The sequence below is a fragment of the Ostrea edulis genome, chromosome 1 (genome assembly GCF_947568905.1).
Source record: "Ostrea edulis chromosome 1, xbOstEdul1.1, whole genome shotgun sequence".
NCBI classification, from domain to species: Eukaryota; Metazoa; Mollusca; class Bivalvia; order Ostreida; family Ostreidae; genus Ostrea; species Ostrea edulis.
Genome location: NC_079164.1, coordinates 111,341,157 through 111,364,605, shown reverse-complemented (window position 1 = coordinate 111,364,605; position 23,449 = coordinate 111,341,157). Strand labels below are relative to the sequence as shown.

At 36.3% G+C, this 23,449-nt stretch overlaps 1 protein-coding gene across 1 annotated transcript in view; it reads right to left on the bottom strand.

Annotated features, from left to right (window-relative positions):
- The window catches only part of LOC130048680 (hemicentin-1-like), an 87,190-nt gene that overhangs the window by 15,577 nt on the left and 48,164 nt on the right, over positions 1 to 23,449 (bottom strand). The window contains exons 5-11 of the mRNA XM_056145695.1: positions 22,350 to 22,646; positions 17,844 to 18,140; positions 16,701 to 16,973; positions 15,757 to 16,080; positions 13,094 to 13,390; positions 11,017 to 11,151; positions 8,620 to 8,638 (exon numbers count right to left, since the gene is read on the bottom strand). Of these exons, the coding sequence (XP_056001670.1) occupies positions 8,620 to 8,638; positions 11,017 to 11,151; positions 13,094 to 13,390; positions 15,757 to 16,080; positions 16,701 to 16,973; positions 17,844 to 18,140; positions 22,350 to 22,646 (1,642 nt within the window). The remainder of the gene's footprint in view (positions 1 to 8,619; positions 8,639 to 11,016; positions 11,152 to 13,093; positions 13,391 to 15,756; positions 16,081 to 16,700; positions 16,974 to 17,843; positions 18,141 to 22,349; positions 22,647 to 23,449) is intronic.

The window sequence follows — 23,449 nt, the reverse complement described above, 5'->3', positions numbered from 1 at the left end:
TCTGAAAAAGGCTTCACTGGACCCTGACATTCCAAAGAACTTCCGGCCGGTGTCTAACCTTGTATATCCAACTTGATTGGGAAGGTTGCGGCAGCACAGATACAAACCTATATCACGGAGAACAATCTACTGGAGCCATTCCAGAGTGCTTACCGTCAGGTGCATAGTATTGAGACAGCACTTCTGCGAGTTCACAGCGATGTGGTTTGTGTCCTTGGAGAGCAGAAGACTGTCTTGTTAGTGCAATTGGACATATCGGCTGCCTTTGACACTGTAGATCATTCACGCTTGCTGCAAATACTCAAGGACCTTAGAATTAAAGATACTGTGCACATGTGGCTCGCGTCCTCCCTTACCAATCGGACCCAGATTGTCAAAGTCAAGGGAGCAAAATCTGGTGCCACTCAGTTGGTCTGCAGTGTCCCCAGGGACCGCTGTTCGGGCCCGTCCTGTTCAACATCTACACAGCATCCCCGGGGGCCCTTCTCAAAGAGAACAATGTCTTGTACCACATGTATGCTGACGATAATGAACTGTATATCAGCTTTGAAGTCCAACAGGCCGCTCTTGTAGTCAGTCAGATGGAGTCTTGCTTAGGTTCAGTTCAAACCTGGATAGCTCAGCATCACCTCAAGATCAACACAGACAAGATGGAGGTGCTAGTGATATCCTCCAGACAAATGGCGTCTAAGCTGCACATACCATCACTGCAAGTAGGAGACGGCTTTATCACTCCTGTTACTAATGCCAAGGGCGTTGGTGTAACCATTGACTGTCACATGATCATGGAGGCACATATATCATCAATGAGCAGAGGTGCCTTCATACACGTTAAGAACCTAAGCCAGCTGAGGAGATATCTGGGCAGGGAATCGCTTTGATGTGTTACCTATGCCTTCATAACAATAAAGCTGTACTACTCTAACTCTCTCTACTATGGTTTACCATCAAAGCAGATACAGCGGTTCAATCCATCCAAAACGATGCAGCCAGAATCATGTCAGGCGCCCTCAAATATGATAACATTACACCAGTATTACGCTCCCTCCATTGGCTGCCAGTTCAGCAAAGAGCCATCTTCAAGATTGGTGTTAGTGTACAAAACAGTCAACAACATGGCTCCATCCTATCTCCAGGAACTCATAACACCCTATTATCCCTCCGGAAATTTGCGGTCCAGTGATCAGAGCACACTACAAGTGCCAATTGCCACCTCATCTGTGATTCAAACTCGAGCTTTTAGTGTGACTGGCCCTAAACAGTGGAATGCTTTACCATATGATATCATAACTGCTGCTAGTCTCTGTATCTTTCTATCTAAACTAAAGACTCATCTGTATGCGATTAATTACAACTAATCTGTGCAGATGAACTCTAAGTCAAGATTATTATGCTGTACAATCATAACGGACTCTTTCTCTTCACCTACTAGTCATTTGTTCTTATACTACTTATTTTACTTATTTTCTTGTTATGTAAATAGCGTTTAGAGCAATATGGATTTTACGCTTTACAAAACAAATTTATTATTGTCATTATTATTATTATAAAAATTTGGAGCCAGTTTTGGTAGATATCAACAACTGGATGACTTAAAAGTAAAACGAAAATTATTCTATTTTGAAGTCAACAAATGTTATCAGTGTCTTCTTCCAAATCAATAAATGTGATTGGTGAAAACGTAAATACGTCTTCGTGCATCAAGTATCGAGGATGTTATCTAGACAAACATTTAACCTTTAAGAAAGAGCTAGAGCCACGAAAGGTCAAAATCGGCCTGTATTTTTATGAAAAATTATCTGAAACTTAACAAACAAATATTGCACTAAATATTGTCAATATACATCGTAGTAAATATATTCATATCAAAATGTTAATTCTGTGACGTCATAACTGTGCCGTAGATGTCATAACACGCGACGTTTGCACATTTTTCTCTAAAAATGAAAAATTTTGGAACTTTGATTCAAAATTTCAGTTTGGCCACATTCAACGAACAAATTAAAAATTCTGACATGGGTAAAGAAATGAAAACTGCACAAATGAATGTTGGATTCAATTTGTTCGATGACAGTGGCCATACGTAAATTTCTTGTTTTAGGTCTTTCACAAACATAATTTATCGAATGATGATAGTTTCTCATTTAAAAAATAGACGTTTCCTTATAAAACATTATAAAATGATAGATTTTCACATAGGATCTCAAAGCATAATTATATCCCAATTATTTTGAAAAGTTTTATGTACATCTATGATCGAGGAATGAAATATAGATTTCGGATGATCATCGTCGAATTATGTGATGACAATAATCAGTTCAACATTGATATTTGGACAGTGTATGTCTTTGCTTTTAGGTCCAATTTATCTCAAATGTTGAATATGCTAATAAAATAATTAAAAGACACCAATTATCTTCTTGTGTTCTTTTTATTTCGCCGATACATTGATGTTTAACTGTCACATAAATGTAAACATGAAAGCGCTCTACAATCATAGGGAGATAATTCGATCAACATAGCATTTGTATTGAGCTTATTTTACTACGAGCAATAACGTAAACCATGACGATATTTGGACAATGACGGAGTTGTCTGAATACACAATATTTTTTTGTATAAAACTTTTCGTGGTTGTAATCTTGCTCATATCGAAATTAATTAAATAGTTGTTGTTATAATTTATAAAATCAAAACCGTAAACGGACCGGATTCAGCGGCACGAATTTTTAAAACAACAATTCCTCCAGAATTCCAGAGTTAATAGGTAAGTGATTACAGTTTGTTACCTAAATTTATTATTTAACGATTTGGCTTTATATATAGAAACATATGATCAACATTTCAGTCCCTTTTTGCTCTAGATAGGCCTATACGGTATACTGCGGTACCTAGATTTCGTCTTAGGTTTTAGGAATAGCAATTTGGAGTGTTGGTCAAGAATCACTAGCCCCCATTTTAACTTTTTTTTTTACCAACCTTTAGAAGAAATGCTGCGGAAAGGGTGTGAAATAAAATTCTAAAGCCTTTAAACACTCACTCTCTTTAAAAAAAATACCAGATCCGCCACTGTTTTGACAGATCGCCGATGTATACAGCTGACATGTAAACAAATGGCTGGGACTGGGCGTCAACATGCCGTGCTCAGTACATGGGCTAGTTTTATGATCATCGAATTATACTTTGATATCTTGAGTAAAGTACAGTATCGTATTTTTCCCATGTTTAATAACCATCCCCCAAATATAACATTTAAAACGAGTTAGTGAACCTAAAGATAGGCCTATAGGATTTCGCAGACGATTGAAGTTCTTGTTACAAGACGAGCCTATTTAGATCTATAACTAAGCCGTGCAGATAAATATAAATATGAAATTAATGTTGTATGTTCGTAGATAATATCAAAATACTTACCTACAACGTAATGTTTATGATACAAAAAAATCTTGTTGAATATTAGACATATTATATATAAATTGTAGCTTAATAAAGAGTTATATCTAACTTATACTTGCAAAAAAAGTAAGTCACAGTGGCGCAGTGGTTAACGCACTAGATCTACAAGCGAAGGGTCCGTAGTTCGAATCCCCTGACAACTGTATTTTTTCCCCAATATATACGAGTAACCAGAAATGTATAAAGTTATTTAAGAAGCAAGAAATCAGTTTTGATTACCACGCAAAATAATCTGTATATTACGAAAAATATGATATTGTTTTCTGTGTATGAAATTGGTTAATTAGTTTTGATTAATGAATTCAAAAGCAGTGGTAGATTTGTTTGGGGATTGCAATCCCCACCCCACCGGTAAAAATTCTTCACCCCCCCCCCTTTTTACGCGTGACAACTCCTTTCCCTGATTAGTACACAGTACAGTAAATTAAGCTGTACATTTCAGTATGTATATCCGATATAATGTTAAACGCTGAGCTTAATTATAAGTAATCATTATAACATTTTATTACGAAGATGTGTAGAAATGCGTGTAATGTAAAGACAGCTGCTGAACGATATTATAAACCGCGTAAACCATAAAATATAGATAAAGTTGAATATTCGTTTATTTTAGAATGCCTGGAACAGGACCTAAGTATTTTCCATGTGTTTTATGCAACAAAAGAACAAAGCCACGAGAAAGAAGGAAAATAACTAAACCTGAAATTCGCTTTCTACAAAAACACTTTTTTGTCTCTGTCAAACATGAACATGACACATTGTGCAATGCATGGAGACACAAATACTACGCTTCGGACAGAAAATCTACAAATTCTAAATCGGAAGAAGGAGCTGACGACAACTACTGCCCAACACCGAAACGTCCTAGATCTAGTAGTGTACTCACAAGTCCCCCATCTGTCTCGTTGTGCATTCCATCTACATCAAAGAACCACTCGCATTGCTTTTTGTGTAAGCGCCCGGGACCAAAAATGGTCGTGATCCCACCAAATGCAAGATTTCGGATATTTTTGAACTGTGAAATTATAATACCAGCTGGCAGTAGATGTTGTCCAAACCATTTGGATGATGGTCAATTCAAGACAGATGTATGGTCAAAAATAAAAGCAAACAAGACCTCATTGCTAAACAGGTCTACTATTTTGGATCTCCTAAAACGTTTGAGGACTGTCGCCTTGCATAATAGTTCCAGGATTGATTTTGATTTGGCTAATCTCACTGAAAGTGACTATTTGAACTTAACAGGTATATGCAAAGATGCATTTAGTGAACTGTGCGCATCACTCAAAGATGTCCAGAACACACCAGTTCGCAGTACCCGCACCTCACTTGGAATTTTTTTATTCAAACTGAAATCTGGACTGTCAAACAAAATGTTGTCTACCATTTTCAATATCTCAAAATCGACTTTGCGCCGAGCCATAGCTTCTGTAAGACAATCTCTTGTGTGTTCATTTGTTCCACAAAACCTGGGTCTCCAACACATCTCCCGTGAAGAGGTTATTGATAAGCACACTAGATCCCTGGCATATACCTTGTTTGGTTCCTCTCGTAATACCGAAGTAGTCTTGGTGTTAGATGGAACTTATATCTACATCCAAAAGAGTAACAACTTCCAATTCCAAAGACGTTCATATAGCTTACATAAAGGGAGACCGTTGGTTAAGGCTATGGTTGTAGTCACAACAACTGGATATTTTCTAACTACAATTGGACCATACCTGGCAGACGTCAAGAATAATGATGCTGCGATTCTTACCCATATGTTCAAAACAAATGTACAGGACATAAAAAACTGGGTGCGTGAAGAGGATATATTTGTTCTTGACCGTGGTTTCCGTGATGCAATAAGTCTCCTGGAAGATTTGGGAATTAGAGCTGAAATTCCTTGTTTTATGAAACGTGGAGAGAAACAGCTATCAACAGAGGATGCTAATTTAAGTCGCCTGGTAACAAAGGTAAACACACACGCACACAGACACTCAAACACAGACGCGCGAGCACACACACACACTATATGTTGAATATATAATAAAAAATTTAAAAAGCGAGAGCTTCTTCTGTGTTACCTCTATAATACGTTTGTAATCAATTTTCAATTTCTATTGAAGGTCAGGTGGATAGTAGAATCAGCTAACGCGAGAATTAAAAGGTGGAAATATTTCGACAAAGTACTGCCAACGAACCAGGTGCCTTATATTGGGGATTTAATCAGAATTGTTTGTGCCATCTCCAACAAATTCCTTCCACCATTGTCAGGAGGTAAGTTGTGCGTGCAGAATAGCAACCCTTGGTCAAAATTCCTTTCTTAATTAATATCAATATAAAGGAAACATTACTACATATAACTACCGATAGTAACTCAAGATGAATGAGTGCGACGACTTTGAGTACTTAAAAAAATCATACGACCTATAATATTTGATACTGTTTACATTTTGCCTACACAAGAAAGTACAGGTAAATAGTTTTTTGTGGAATAATTATCGAAATTACCAATTCTGAATTTTTTCTCTCCATCAGATCGAGAGGATGATGTTGCTATTGAATCCAAGATGTTGTACCTTAGTCGCCAGGAAAATACCCTGAAGGAGCGAGTTGAAACAGAAAATCTTGACACGAGAAAGTCCACTATTTGGAAGGAAGCGACCACAGTTGTGGATTTCCCCAGACTCTCTGAAGAACGGCTTCGAGAGCTGACTTGCGGCACGTATCAGTTGAGGCTATCTAAGAGTTACATACAAGAACATTTAGATGGTAACCACGATATCTTTGTTCACCAAGAAGATCCGCATCTACTTAAAGTCAAACTACAAAGTAGGCACGTTTCAGCGAAGTCCCATCTTTTGTGGATTTCTTATATCGAGGCAGATATTACAGCATGGTACTGTAAATGCAAAACTGGCGCGAGGGTAGTTGGGGTGTGTGCCCACATTGCCGCCATACTGTGGTATCTTGCATACGGCAGATTCATGTACAGTGCAGATGAGCGAGTCGGTGTACGTGATTGGTCATCGTTTGTTGAAGACGCCGCTAACGTTCCAGAAGAAATAGACCAATCCGACAGCGACGAGAGTATTGTCGAGGAATAGCTTACAATTTAATTACTGGACACATTATGCTATTTTATTTTTACACATGTTTAAAAGAATTTGTTCCTACCTACTGTACAATATAGAAGTATTTTAAAAGCATTTTAGTTGAACATATATTAGAAATACGAGGGTTGTCCCAAAATTCCGTGGACTGGAATTTTAACTTTTAAGGTATTGATTTAATTTCATAAAACCTGTTATATATTATCAATTATACCATTGTTGACCAATACCGAAAATTTGCACTTTTATTTACCTTTTTGAGAAAATTAATTATTTACGATAAAGTTGTACTCGGCGACGCAACCTGCGACGTCAACATTTTCTCGCGGTGTTCGCGCGTCTGATCGAGGAAATCCTTCGAACATAAAATCCTTCTTTGATTTTCTTCATTTTTAAAACCCGAAGTACCCAACGTGCACATACTATATGCATTCATGAATTATCCGATAGACTGCAGTGAACAGACGATTTGCTGATTCCCAAAATTTCTTCGATCTCTCGTGCGGTCCGACGTCTTTTTTCCCCGAATAGCGTCATCATTTCGCTGGATATTTGCATCTAACTGTCGCACGATATATCATAATTCATTTAAATATTCCGTCATACTGATAAACATTTTCCAGGTATATAAATGAATATCTAAACAAAATTCCTCTATAAAAATATACTGTCAGAAATAAAATGAACAAAGTGTGGGTTTTTTTCTCCAGCGATTGTAATTTCTTTTCGATGATATTAACCCCCCCCCCCCCTTTTTTTTTTACCCTGCGCCGCTTTATGGTTCCCTATAATGAAAAACCTGAATTTTTCCTATTCAATGTCAATTACAAATGTAATATTAATTTTGTTTTTACATATTTTTTATTTAAAACTGTTTGCTCTTCATGTTGTAAAAGTTTAATTTCTCAGTGACGTTAGATTATTGAAAAACGCCGTTTGTCCACGGAATTTTGAGACAACCCTCGTACATGTTTTAATGACGTTAACGTCTGCCGACACAACGTTATACAAAGACAACTTTCCAAGTAACTCTTTCCATCAAAGTAAGCAATATCATGCTATATTTTATTTTTTCATGAAGTACATTGTCATAAGATTCTATTTGGACAATTTCATTAAATTCAAAGAATGGGCCGATTTTGACCTTTCGTGGCTCTAGCTCTTTGCAACTGAAAATGTAAAACAATTTCCTTAAATTTATATTACATTAACACATTCGTCAACATCTTACTGATGACTCGAGCAAGCAGTTAGTATAATCGTTAGTCATTACCCATTTGGATTATGCCAACAGTGTACTATACGGATTGCCCAAATGTACCCTCAAAAGGCTGCAGTTCTTACAAAATCATGCGGCAAAACTTGTGCTAAAATAGAAGTCAGCTGACAGTTCTACAGAGGCTTTAAATCATTTATACTGGTTACTTGTTCATTTGTGGATCAAGTTTAAAGTTGCATGTGTTGATTTAAGTGTCTCAATGATAGAGAAAGCCAAGCATACTTCTGTAAAATGCTGAGCATTCGAACATCGCCATACAACATTCGCTCCCTAAACAATGACGCTAAAACACTAAATGTCCCTGTCGTCAAAGGCAAAACACTGGCTTCAATGTCATTTGCTATATCAGGACCTACCGTGTGGAATGAACTACCAACACACATTACAACAATCAGCGATTCTGAAATTTTTATTTATATCAGTGCTTTCAACTAACCTATTATTCCTTCATGGACATCGCTATGTTAATAACTAGTCAATTTTAATGTCTTATAATTGTGTATTTTTTTATTCAAATTTGCATATAGAACGCCATTGATTGCATTTTCGTTTTGTATAATTGTGAGCTTTATCAATTTTAATTATGATAATAATAATAATAAAATAATGATATATATGATAGCTTTTCGATATGATGTCTTGCTATTCATCGACATTAGAAATGGTTTCTGTTCCAATTCTCGTACACCTGAGTTGATTGAAATTGGGTATACCAGCTAAAACTTATTCAAATCAAGTTCGAATATTAGTTATCAATGATTGTAATAATATGCCGGTGGAACTTACGTGTTTTTTCTCTCCAATTCTACAAGAAAAACAAAATCAAAATTTTATACAAATATGGATTCGATCGATGATTAATTATTTAATGACTTTTTGATTATATTAGATTTAACACACATATATGTAATTCGTGAACTCTCCCTATGCATATATTTCGTTACGTTGTCTTTCTTTGGCAAAGTTTTTAAAAAATCACATATATTTGCCCGGCAACTTTCATATTTTTCTGTAAATTCATGAAATAATGACTTTAAGCAAATTTTACCGAGATATTATTTCGAGTTTCTGAAAGTTTTCGCAAAACGTATATAATATATATCAATGAAAGGTGAAGATAACGAACAGTGATCAATCCCATAACTCCTATAAACAATACAAAATAGAGAGTTGGGCAAACACGATGGCATCAAGTACCTAGGAGAAGTAAGCAGCCCCTGTCGGCCCAACCACTCACACCCGCCGTGAGCCCTATATCTTGATCAGACAAACAGAGTAATCCGTAGTTAAAATCAGTGTGTCAGGGGCGGCCTGACAAGCGGTATGAAACACATAAGCCACAATTTGACCCAGTGATAGATATTTTGGCGAATTAGATCATTATAACGACTATATAATTTGCGAAACATAAAGAAACTAGTTTAAGACCGACATATAGCCTAGTTCATTACTAAGTATGTCCTAGAGCGAGGCGGATCCAGAATTTATTAGATATGAGATGGGTTGTTAATTAAAGTGCACCTGTGAGCAAATACATTTCTCCATCCCAAAAGAGGTATTACAACCCTGAAAGAGTCCAAAATATCCATTTTAGGATAACATTTTCTGATTTAGTGTGTTAACTACTCAGACCAGCTCTAGATATCGTTGTTGTCCATTCCATTTTGATTTATTTTTATTCTGCAGATTTACATCTTGGGAAGCCTGTTTACTCTTATTCATAAAACGCATTGTCATGAAGATCAATATTATTTCGATAATAACCCTCGCAAAGCAGGTGAAATACACTATCACACCAAAATGAAATATTTATTTTAAGTTAATGTTCCCCGTTATCGTCTGCATTTAAAAATCACATGTTAAAGCAGGCAAAAGCGTAACATAACAACTCGAGGATTGTAATTATTTCAGTTCAACAGTTATCTCTTTCTGTCTTCAGTTCTTTTTTTTCATCTCTATTGTTTTCAAATGAGCATCATTTGTTAATTTATGACAATTAGAGAGGAATTAGTAGAAGTGCATATGCACTTCTTATCCAATCTCAATAATTTCAAATGATATGTTCTTCTTCCTAAAAAAAAAAATAAAGTTTGAACTTGGATGTGCGAATTGCATTACTTCAAAGCAAATAAAGTATGCAATTTAGAAAAATTATGAAATGGCATGCGCTTCCTTCTTATTTCATAAAATTGACATAGTATTTACCCTAAATATGTGCATATTTCGGGCGTAACAATATCTACATCAAAAGTAAAGATAACGAATAGTGGCCAATGAAAGGTAAAGATAACGAACAGTGATCAATTTTATAACTCCCATATGCAATACAAAATAGAAAGTTGGACAAACACGGACCCTTCTATACACCAGATGTGGGATCAGATACCTAGAAGGAGTAAGCATTCCCTGTCGACTGGTCACACCCGCCGTGAGCCCTATGTTTTGATCAAGTAAATGGAGTTATCCATAATCAATATCACTTTGTCAAGAACGGCCTAACATTCGGTATGAATACGTCAGACAGAATTTGACCCAATGATAGATTGTATTCGCAAACTAGAATGTTACAACGACCAAAGAATTTGTGAAATGCTGACTTCAAACGAGACTGTTGAAACCGTTGCACCCCCAACTTGTTTGTCAGTAACCTGTCTCAATTTAAAAACTGATCATATGCAGAACAAGCTCCTGTGTATTGAATCAGTTGAGAAACATAAACACCATATGCAGGAGAGATTAATCATTGTTCGTTATCCACGTTATCGAAGTATAAAGCAGATGTAGAAGAATCTGTGGTGTCCTTTTTTCCTGGGATTTATTAAATCAACATATGAATGAAAATGATTATTAATAAATAAAGCGTCGTCTAAACATCTAAATGTTGATTTGAAGGCCACAGCAAGATAATGTTTTCCTCTCAAGTAGAAGGTTTGAATAAATAATGTCTCATAAGAATCTTAAAACAGGTGAAATAAAACAGGAGCACAATGCGTGCCCATGGGAATTCCAACAGACTTTTGGAAGGGTTGATCACCGAAGGTCTTTTTCCATTTTTATTGAAGAAGCCACTGTCTATAATGTCAAATAGTCTAGTCTTTGACGTAAATGTGCATATTCGTTTGCGAACATTTTCATCATAGCTCTTTAAATTCTTTACTACCAGATTAAAATAGGTATACTTACTTATTATGAATGTAAAACGCCTGCGGAGAAATATCACGAGGACTAGGATAATGATGATGAGGGCCACCATCCCTACAGCACTCCCAACAGCTGCTCCAGTCTGATTCCCTACGCTCTCTTGTAATTCTGGAAATTCTAACGACAAAATAATTGCAATTATAAAGGGGTCATCCTAAGCATTTACATAATAATGGTGTTTCGTGTGTCCAAAATCCAACAATCTTAATTGTCAAGGCGTATCTACACTGATATGTGTATGAACGTTGAAAATTAAGGTTGTTTCCATCGCACACTCACACCCACACCCAACACTATCTCAAAAGAATGAATGAGTGTGTCTTTATATATATATATATATATATATATATATATATATATATATATATATGATCTTATTAACCAGTATATAACAACACGTTCTCACATGATGATCACATCAAATTACTTAGAACTAAAATCAGACGCATTGAATTGGCAACTGTTTTTCTTTTGCATGGGCCCGTGTTGATCTGGGTTAGATTAGGTCCCCAGATTCCCTTGCTTGTCGTAGAAGGCGACTAAATGTGGCGGTCCTTTGGATGACACTGCAAAAACCGAGGTTCCGTGTTACAGCAGGTGTGGCACGATAAGGATCCGTCCCTGCTCAAAGGTCATAAGCGCCTTCCCCCGGAAGTCTGGCTTAAGAGTGAGACTTTCTCCAGGGGGTTTCACTCTAGAGCCAGACTCCCCAGCGGAAGTCTGGCTCTAGAGTGAGCCTCCCCCATGAAGTCTGGCTCTAGAGTGAGCCTTCCCCCAGCAGACTTGTTCTAGAATAAACCTTATCCCCAGGGAGATGGCTCACTCTAAAGACATACCACACTTTTGAAGTCTCGTTCTAAAGGGACACCCCTGCTTTCATCCCCTTCTGCGCAAACTATGAAATAAATATTAGTTTATCGGACAGGGAATTACCTACCTACCTTGGTATTGGTATCTAAACAATATCCATAAAGTGATAGTAGTTTACCAGGGATAAATGAAGGGGGGTCCTGCTATGGGGGAAGACTGACTCTACAACTAGTAATAGACTAGGTCTTCCCACGGTACAGTCTGGCTCTAGAGTGATACTTCCCCGGGGGTTCTACTGCTCTAGAGTGAGCCTTCCCCCAGGGGGAAGGTTCACTCTAGAGCCAGGCTTCCGGGGAAAAGTCTCATTATGGGGGAAGGCTCACACTACAACACCGGCAGTGGTAACGTCTCCATATGAGTGAAATGTTATCGTTAAACAATATTCACTCAATCAATCTATTGTATGAAAGGTTAAAGGTCTTCTTATGAACGTTAATTTTGGAATAATGACTCAACCATTTCTGCCGTGGCCGAGAGGTTAGAGTGTTCGCCCCGCATGCGGAAGGCCGGGGTTCGAATCCCGACCGCGACAGACCTAAGTCGTTAAAAATAGATAGTGACAGTTCCATTGCCAAACGCTTGGCACTAGGTGTGAATGTCACGATTCTCGAGTGAGACGTTAAGCAAGATACAATCAATCAATCAATCGACCATTTCTGTAGAATAACAAGTGACAACAACGCATCGTGATTCTAAAGACACAACTTCATTTATCCACTCTAAAAGAGCCCCCTGTCAGTATTTTGGACAGCAAAGCATTGAATATGGATTCTTGTTGGTGCAATCGCCAAATTTTAACCCAGTGGAAAACCGTTTTCTTTTTGCAAACTTAAACCGTTGTCAGAATCAAAATAGTTGCCGCTTTACAAGTAAACTTAAAATTCACAATAACGCAAGCACTGACAGAAACATCAGGGAATAATATATGATGCTTTCACATCAACACGGAATACTTTAGCATTACTCTCTCTCTCTTTCTCTCTCTCTCTCTCTCTCTCTCTCTCTCTCTCTCTCTCTCTCTCTCTCTCAAAATGTGTACATGTGTATATAGATTGCACACTTCCTATGAAACCGAATCAGGGAATACAACTCATCAAAGCTGGAAGTGCATTACATCTTTTCATTCAAAATGCCCAAAATAAAATTAATGTAAACTTATTAATAACAGATGTCTAGTGAAAAGGCTTACTTGCAACAGTGCAATATTGAGCATCTGATGTAGATTTTCCAAACAAGTTGGAGGCACTAACAGTAAACCACACTGTTCCCTGAAGCTTAATTCTGGGAGTGTAACTGTGGAGTATATTATATCCCTCGTCACGGATGTACTCTACATCTTTAAATAATGCTGATAAATTTCCTTCAGTGGAATAGGAAATCTTAAATGTCTGACTGTCTCCACCATTAAAGTTAGAAATCCACGATAGCTTTATGGAATGGGGATTGTCACAGTCCAGCGTAACATTGGTAGGTGTCACTGGCGGTGCTGAAGTCAATATAGTATTGGTGATAATAAATGATTTGTGGAAATAACAAAATCTAATTTTGAGAATTCGAGTTCAAGATAAATCATCAAAAACATTGTCGTAGAGACCATACAATAGCGCAAAACAATACTTATACGTTTGTCCTATGCAAGGTGAAGATAATGGATAGTGATAAATCTCATAACTCTAATACGAAATACAAAATAGAGTTGAGGAACCACGGACTCCTAGACACAGCAGAGATGGGCTCAGGTGCTCTGGAGGAGTAAACATCCCTTCCCTATGGGTTACACCCGCCGTAGGCCCTATATCTTGATCAGATAAACGGAGTAATCCGTAAAACATCAGTGAGTCAAGAACTGTCGTGTGGATATTCAGAAATTGTAAGCAGTTTTATTTCTATTCATAACTCTATATAGTATCAGTTTTTTGCAGAGTATGTATGTCTATGATTAATGCGTAAAACACATTGAAAATCTTTACCTTTCATGTTGTAAACCACCATTTCATGGTATATTAGTGTGTTCACCGTAAAATGATCCGTCAATTAATCTACTCCTGGTTAGATACCAAGCTAACCTTATATTTGAAACATACTTGAAAAGTGAATATAACAAACTGTGATCAAATCTTATAATTCCTATAAAGAATGCCAAAAAGCAGGACAAACATGGACCGCTGGATATACCAATGGTGGGATCAGGTACTTAGGAGGAGTGGAATTAAAACTCACTGATGATCAAGGTCAACTCCGCAGTAAGCCCTCTATCCAACCTCCATACCCACTAAATTTATTACCTCGAACTGAGTGCTACTAAAATATAACTATTCTGGTTATATTATGAAAGGTGAAGATAACGAACAGTGATAAATCTCATTACTTCTATAAGGAATACAAAATAGAAAGGTGGATAAACACTGACCCCTGGGAATATCAGAGGTGAGGTCAGGTACCTAAGAGAAGAAAGCATCTTCTGTTGACCGGTCACACCCACCGTAAACCCTACATGCTAATCAAGTAAAAGGAGTAATCCTTAGTCAAAATCAGTGTGCCAAGAACGGTTTAACAATCGACCCAAAAAGAGGTTGCATTGACAAATTAGATGATTATAACGACCATAGAATTTGCGAAACGCTGATTTTAAACGAGACTGTTGAAACCCATGTAGCATCAACTTGTTTGTCAGTAGCCTGCCTCGATTTAAAAGCTGATCATACGAAGAACAAGTATTTGCGTATCGATCTAATAATATATAGGGCTTACGGAAGAAGATACTCTGTGAATATGAAAGCAGACATTGCATGTTTTTCATTGAGTTTAAGATTTGTTAAACATGGTTAATAACGTTACGTATGATATATTCAAATTGTAGCCAACAATAATGGTGAAAGACTTATAAAATCTTTCAAATGATATCTTAATCGCGCATATATATAAGGAGGGGAAGGTTAGATGAGTAAGGACTTTGTTTTACTTGATATATTCCATTTAGCTTTCCATGAAAACGAATATGGTGATCCTTGAAGTAATATTTTAATAGAATTCTGACAAAAATGTATCTGAAATGAATTAAAGAATTATATATTTGTTATCTGTAAATAAATAAACAACTAAGGCGTTAACGTCATGTACATACTAACGTGGTACATTTGTGCGAGAATACTTCATGCTAACAAGACGAAGGAAGAGGCGATCAAGATCTTTGAATACTTCAGTAGAATAATTTGTATTGATACCTGCTACAAACTTTGTCCGGGCTGTCAATTTTTTGTCTTTCGTGGTAGGCTTTTGACATTTTACATGTACGGATAACTGACCATCTCATTCTGATGTGCTGGGTAACATGGATAGTGACTTTTAATCTTGAACTTTACGTTTACACAACTTTTGAAACTTTTATGGGTAAAATTCTCAAGCCGATGCATCGTATTCCTTGTTTGTGATCTTGAAATGTCATACTTATCTAGTTAAGCATACTGCTTATGCATGTATATTTTGCTTTGCTATACCTTAAAGATTAAGAAATTTAAAACCCATAATATGGTGTTATATAAACCCTCCATTGTTGGAAATCGTGAACGAGTCGACTGAGACTGAGACCCTTGAAGCTTTGATTTATCAAATTAGATAACACAATACGTCATTTGAGTGACTCAGATGATGCCTTTAGCCACACCAATCAACTTCAATTTTTCGTTTCCTTGACCCATATGCATGGATGTTACATGCTAAACTTTTTTTTAGATTGGTTCAGAAGAAGCTAAAAGTATTCGACGGAGAAACCATACAGCAAACGGCATTTGAGTGACTGAAAATAAGGGTGAATTACATAAATAACATACCATACTATTTGAACTGACTTACTTGCGGTGTCCACTCGATAGCTCTTGTAGAAGGTACCAACATCATTCTGAATTAGTATGATGTAATCTCCAAAATCTTTAGTATTGATATTACTTTTGTAGAGAGTGATGTTTTGTTCCATTTCTCCTTTGGCGTCTGTAATTATGTAGCCATCTGTATTATTCTGAATGACTCTACTCAAATTGTTTTTTCCCATGAAAGTCCACTTCATCAGATTCGCTGGTGGGTATAATAACATTTTCACAAGCATGTTAAGAGAGTCGCAGTATCCTAGGGCAAGGTTGTCCGGAGTTTGGGAATCAATGTAATGCAGTCGGGGTTTACCTGTTCGATAAATAAACACACGATCGGGAAAAAAAATCTACGGTAATGTAAATTGCTTAGAAACAATATCTACGCAGTACGTACAAAGAGGGAAATATGCTTTTCCAAATGGATTTGTTCTCCAAGATGTATCATGCCTGTTTCGATTAATTTACTGACTTGTGAGGTATAGACAACTGTATGAATTTACACCACCCATAAAATACAAAAGTATCAATTTATACAAATGAACGAATCAATTGAAATAACTGCGCTTCTATAAGTGTGGACTTTGTTACATAATTTTAGCGCAGTTAGTCTCCACTAGCATAGTTTGAATCAACTGACTTTTAATGTATATTTCAATTATTGGATACCAGCGGAAGGTAAGACGTTCACAAAAATGGATAAATCAACTGCAAGAGTATAATGGAAGCAATAGGTTCCATAACACGTGCTTGCTAATGTCCGGTTTTCTCAAACGTTCCTTAACTACTTTTTTTTTAAATTTGCAAGCCGCCCCCCATCTCTTGGAAATTTAATAAAGATTAAGAATCTTAAGCAATGCCTATGTAACCTGTTTTAATTGCATTGCCTCCTGACATAAGTTTAACATTGGTCCGTAATCAAAGAAAACTTACATCTAACCGTTACATGGGTTGTTCTCACAGCTCCTGGACTTTTTCCATTATAAGCTGTAACACTGTAACTCCCGTGATCTAGGCAATTTGCTGACGATATCTCCAGTGAGCTACTGCTTACATCAGAGTCTCTCTTTACAACAGTGTTGTTTTGTACAAACAGCCACGTGATAGTAGATAACGGGTTTCCGTCCACATCACATTTTATCTGAAGTCGCCCGTGTTCACTGGTGACATATTCTGCACTCAAGTTTGATATTATGACGTTGTTATCTGAAGGGAATTTTAGATTTCTAGATATTGAAATAAAAGTGATTGTCGATGAAAGCATCACGAAAAAAGATGAATGTTCAGTTTTCTTTGATATTCAGTAATTCTTAATACTATAAGCTAGATGATAGCCATTACATGATAAAACACCAGTTGCTTGTTTAAAATTATAAAATCATTAAATTATTAAATTTCAGCGGCAAACGAACAACATAAGTTTTAACAAGATCCGTCATTGACCATATATATTGCTTCTTGACCATTTTTCAAAACGATTTCAATGCTGGCTACTTTCAGATTTATTCCATCAGGTTTTTGTAGCCACTGGAATAATAATCACAATACTCAATTTCCATGACCATGTAGGATCGTACATCACATTGACAGTCATGCATGTCAAAGTTCTTGTGGTCATTTTTTTTTTATCATGATCATTTTTAAATTCAACTTTCAGCTCCATTAAAGATTAAAAATAAAAAGTTTTAATATTCGATCATTTTTTCTTTACTTTCTACCCTATGGATACATCAAAGTAAAGACAGTACAAATGATTTCGATTCAATATATATCTAAAGTGGTACATCCTTAAAACATTCTTTTAAAATATGCTTTTTCAATCAATAAAAGTAAACAATGAAGTAAAAGGAAATAGTCAACAATCAATACATGGACTTCAGTTTGCAAACGCATTTTAGGACTGCCTCAAGCCATTCTGTATGCGAGGTAAGGTCAAAATCTTTACCACAGAATCAACTTCAATTCAAGGTATAAAATTTTCATAATACTAAAATGTAAATGAAATACGTTTAGAATTAAATGAAACTTTAATTCTCTGTATCTTGATGTTGGTATACACTTTTAGAATTTACTTACAGTACACAATGATGGTTTGTGTTCCTGACGTCCTGTTATACGACAATGACGATCTTGGACTTGTGGCTCTACATTGACACGTTCTCTGGTTGTACTTTCTGTTGACTGTCAATGTCAGCACTGACTGGGTCCCTGTATTGGTCACTCCAGTGGTCAGTGTGTCATCTCCACACACCCAGCTCCACGTGACGGGAGGGTTACCCAGCGTAGACAGGGTACATCGTAATGTAAAGGACTGTCCTTCATCTACTGACGTAGATCCAACAGCTGTCAGTTGTGGGGCAGCAGGGGGTGTATCTTTTTAATTAAAATTTATGACCTTTTATTACTGTTTTACATCTGCACATTGTGTATGGGACTTTAAGATGATAATATTTGTCATGAATATTTCAACATCCGTCAATGAAATTGCAAGATATGTTGTTTTTTCCCGTTTTTTAAAGGTCCCGTCTTGAATATTTCGCTCGTATTGAGACATCACCAGCTGTAGGTGACGTACAGCAGAACTCGAATCTCACAACCTCCTAAGAACCACGATGCCAAAGCTTTACCATTCAGGTACCGCGACAAGTCCTGTTTTAAATGAAGTTGACCTATAAAAACCTATCTAAAGAAAAGCAATATATCTCGTGCGTTTTCCAAAGCTTAATATGTGGTGCAGTTATTGTCTTCCTCCATGAGCATGAAATTACATTCAACATTATATCCATTAATCAAAATTGATTATCATGGATACCAGATATTTCTTTGTAATCAAATTATATTGCTATGTTTTAAATTCAAAGACACAAAAGCTATTTATACGTTAAAACCCAAATTAACTTGATAATGATGTTGAAAACGATAAAAATCGTTTTAACTGTATGAATTTTGCATGACATCAACATACAGAGAAGTAAATTGAATATTCTTACAGGAATGTAAACCTTTGGAACTTTTGTACATTTCCGAGATGCGCAATATCTCCTGCATTCGCTGCGATGAAAGAACCCAGCATTGAAATAAAAATCATGATTAAATGATAGTCCCAAATTTCGTGAGATATTCTTAAACATAGTTTGACAATGCTATAAAGAGAGAATAGCAAATGCTAAAATCCAAATCACATGTCAGATCAGCCTGCATGGCCCCTATATCAGCCCAAGGGTTGATATGGTGCCCGAGGGCTTATATGAAAATATTTGATTTTGGCATGCGATATTCTATTTATCACATACTGCAATTTTTCATGCTTAAGGTAGTGATTGCAAGGCATCATGTGGTTTATTCATGTAGTATCTAAAGAAAAACTATTATCGTTTCCGATTCCGGAATACATTACGCGCTTAAGCATCAGTAATGACATACGATGGAAACAAAGACTTACGTTTTAAATATCTTTTAAATAATAGTCATAGTTTAAGTCTCCATGATACATGTAACCCCCACTCCCCTGTTAATTTTCAGACTTACGTAAATTTAATTCACAAACCACTAGGCTTATTAAAATTATAATATATACGCCCAATGTTATAAATTTCATAACTTGTATACAGTGGTGTTAGTGCACATAAATCTAAAATGCTGGATATACTGTATAATATCAAAGGGAAACCATTAGGCCAAGGAAACACAGCTTGCGTAAACGTGTCATTTTGAGCAAAGAATATTGATAACCCCTATCATGTATTTCTTAAATACACTATACATAGATTTAAAACATTTGCTACAAATATTTCCATCGTCCACTTTGAGATCGTCAGCTAAGAGGAAATCAAGGGAGTGTACTATATGTAACGTAGACGATAACAGAAATCAGAAAGTGTTTATTTTTCTGAATTAGTTCAGCTAATTCTTATAATATAAAAATAAGAACGTGTTGTTATTGTTGATAATCGGTTGGTTTGAAAGGAGAAAAAAACATCCAGGTAATACGACGTCACAATATACAGTTTACATCGGCTGGGTAATACTTCCCTCGTTTTTAACCTACATCGACAGGGAATGCTTACTTCTACTAGGCACCTGATCCCACCTCTGGTGTGTCCAGGGGTCCGTGTTTGTCCAACTATCTATTTTGTATTGCTTGTAGGAGTTATGAGATTGATCACTGTTCGTTATCTTCACCTTTCATTTACAGAGTATGCTATACAAGTAATTTCAAACAGAAAGTAATAAATGCATCTCCAAGTCAGCAGTGCTATCATTCTACGTGGAATAAATTCAATGATAAATATGAAACGTTTTTTAGATTTAATATGAGTTAAAATAGATACATGCAAGGTGAAGATAACAAACAGTGATCATATTTATCGTATTATCACCTGCAGTATTTATATGAGGAGGGGAGGGGGTAACTATTTAGAGCTCATAGCGCCATAATAAATATGAAAACCAATATCGATGACTTCAGGGGAAAAATCCTACTAACATATATTAAAACATATGTAAAAATAAAAAGAATTGGTCATTTATTTTTCAGGGGGTGAAAATGTGTCTGCTTTGGCGAATATTTGCCTTCCAAGAATAGCGAAACTTCTCATAAGCAGCCGTGCTTCTACTTCATATGAAAGTAAATGGACACTTTGATATCCTTACTCCTCCTAGGCACCTGATCCCACCTCTGGGGTGTCCAGGGGTCCGTGTTTGCCCAACTATCTATTTTGTATTGCCTGTAGGAGTTATGAGATTGATCACTGTTCGTTATCTTCACCTTGCATACTATATATTAATTAAGGTTTTAACTTCAATTTGATATAAAATTTGTATCATTTACTCTTTTTATATCAATTCTAGACACCATGTACCATTTATTACAGAAAGTTGATAAGACGAGTTACCATGACAACTGTTGCGTGACAATTGATTATTCCCGTGAAAACCAAATATGATACTTTCGCGGTTGAGTTAAGGCTTTCCCCATAAAATTTTTACTACCAGTGCTGTACATAAATATACTTTACCGCACTGGCACATTTCACGACGTCACAATGAAAAATACGTCATGACGAAGGTCATGACGTACATAACTACAGTCCTTTTGTGGTTTGAAATGTCGAAATATTGTTTCGTTATTTACCACCGCTGTCAAACGGTAAACTGCAATCGCGTAAACGTTTCTGTCAAATGGGTTATATTAATTCTTTTTGATGTTGAAAAAGTTTCAATTTCTTCTTTATATAGCATACATGCTAAAGTAATATCCATATTATATTGTGATCTTGATATCGCCCTTAATCTACACGTATAGTTACTTTCACAATGGACTCATTTGCATAAACAGGGTTTCCGTACATTAAAAATTCATCATTGGCACGACACCCCGAGGTTTTTAAGTGAAAGATGTTTGATTTATGTGACAAGTGAACTTCAGTGCCAAAGGAAAGTTAGGGGAGCAAGTTCTGACTTCAACAGAAAATATGTTTTTCAGGCTAGATTCAACTTCGTATGTGCAAAAATCGCCGCATCTTGCATATTCAATGCAAAAATTAGACATGTTACAAGTCACAATTAACTTGCTCTCAGCACTTTTCAAATTAAGAAATTAATATGCTTTGAAGTTATATTAACTTCAACTTGCATTGATATCTAGATATCGTGCCAATTTAACGATTTATACATACACGATACGTTTTTATCTTGATATTTGATCACGTGATACAGAGTTGATGTAGAGACTGTCGGTCTGGTGAAAAATGTATAAGAGGTCAATATGCACTTAATGATATATACATATTGTTTTTGTATAAAGGGTTGTGTTTACAGAATTTGTCACAATTTGATCTGTTTATTAATGCTTTTTTCCTGACATATTTCTATGGCCCTACTTAAGACAACTGCGTTCATAATGAGTTACAAAGACTGTCAACAACAAAATATGTAAAAATAAAAATAAAAATTCATAGATTCGTTAATTTTCAATGACCCATGCAATCTCTACGTTAAATATTGTATACGACTGGTAGAATGTTTTTAACGAGTCCGGAAGCTCATTTTATAAAATATTACTTTATTTATCACATGCGGGTAACTGTTTAAATTTTAAAGTTATATCACGTATTTGATACATTACTTTATTAAGGTAAAATTCTATACAGTGAATTACTCTGGTAAAAACGTAGGCACTTTCATTATAATGGTAAATCTGTGATACATTGATTAACTATGGCAAAAACTGTGATGCATTGCTTATAATTAACTATGGTAAAAAATTCCCATACATTGATTTCCCACATGGTTAAAACGTTTATATGTTGATTGTTACGCGTGAATGCGTATTGCATTCTCTATTGTTGAACGTCCTCCTTGATAATTTTCCCGAATACGTAAACTTTGGGATTGATATGCACTTTTGCACGCCGGTCTGATATGTTATATTGGTTTCTGGACCGGTCGTTGGTAATTGCTATTGTGACGTCATCCGTTTCGCACAGTGCAGAATCGGAATAATTATTACCAAGAATATGATAACTGGAATTGATAAACAGTTGCAGTATACGTAGGTTTAAACTTTTAGAATTTACTTACAGAATACAGTGACAGTCTGCGTTCCTGACGTCCTGCTGTACGACAGTGGCGGTCTTGGACTTGTGGCTCTACATTGACACGTTCTCTGGTTGTACTTTCTGTTGGCTGTCAATGTCAGCACGGACTGGGTCCCTGTATTGGTCACTCCAGTTGTCAGTGTGTCATCTCCACATATCCAGCTCCACGTGATGGAAGGGTTACCCAGTGTAGACAGGGTACATTGTAATGTAATGGACTGTCCTTCATCCACTGACGTAGATCCAACAGCTGTCAGTTGTGGGACAGCAGTGGGTGCATCTATTTAATTCAAATTCAATATTTGATTGGATTATGCTTTTTGAATCGCAATGCTCCTAGTGAAAGAAGTAGGGACAGTTTCTACAGTCATCTGGCCCAGAAAATAGATGATTTCAGTGAGAGTCCCAAATTCAAATAAGGAATATATTAGCAAATCCAAACTACATTTAATTTGATCCAAACGCTATTGGACAGACCAGAGATGGGATCAGGTGCCTAGGAGGATTATGCATCCCCTGTTGACCGGTCATACCCGCCGTGAGCCCTATATCCTGATCAGGTAAACGGAGTTATCCGCAGTCAAAATCACTGTGCCAAGAACGGCTTAACAATCGGTATGAAACATGTCAGACAGCATTTAACCCAATGCGAGGCTGTACTGACGAACTAGATCGTTATAACGAGCATAGAATTTGCGAAATGCTGACTTCAATCGAGACTGTTGAAACCCCTGTACCATCAACTTGTTTGTCAGTAGCTTACCTCGATTAAAAACTGACTACACGCAAAACAAGCTTTTGCACATCGAATCAGTTGAGATATATAAACACCATATGCAGGTGATAATGGAATATTGCTACATAAATATGGGAAGTTGACAATGGAGAAGCTGAAATCATCCCGTTTGTCATACAGTTGAGTTGTCAGTTTACCGTTCATGTCTATTAATGTCTATTAATGTTTCTCAAATGATCATTTGTAATTTATTTCCTTTGATATTATAAAAGTCTACATTTTTTATGTATACATATATTTAGTATGCTCTACGGTTAATTTTCATTAAAATTATGTTGTGACCATGT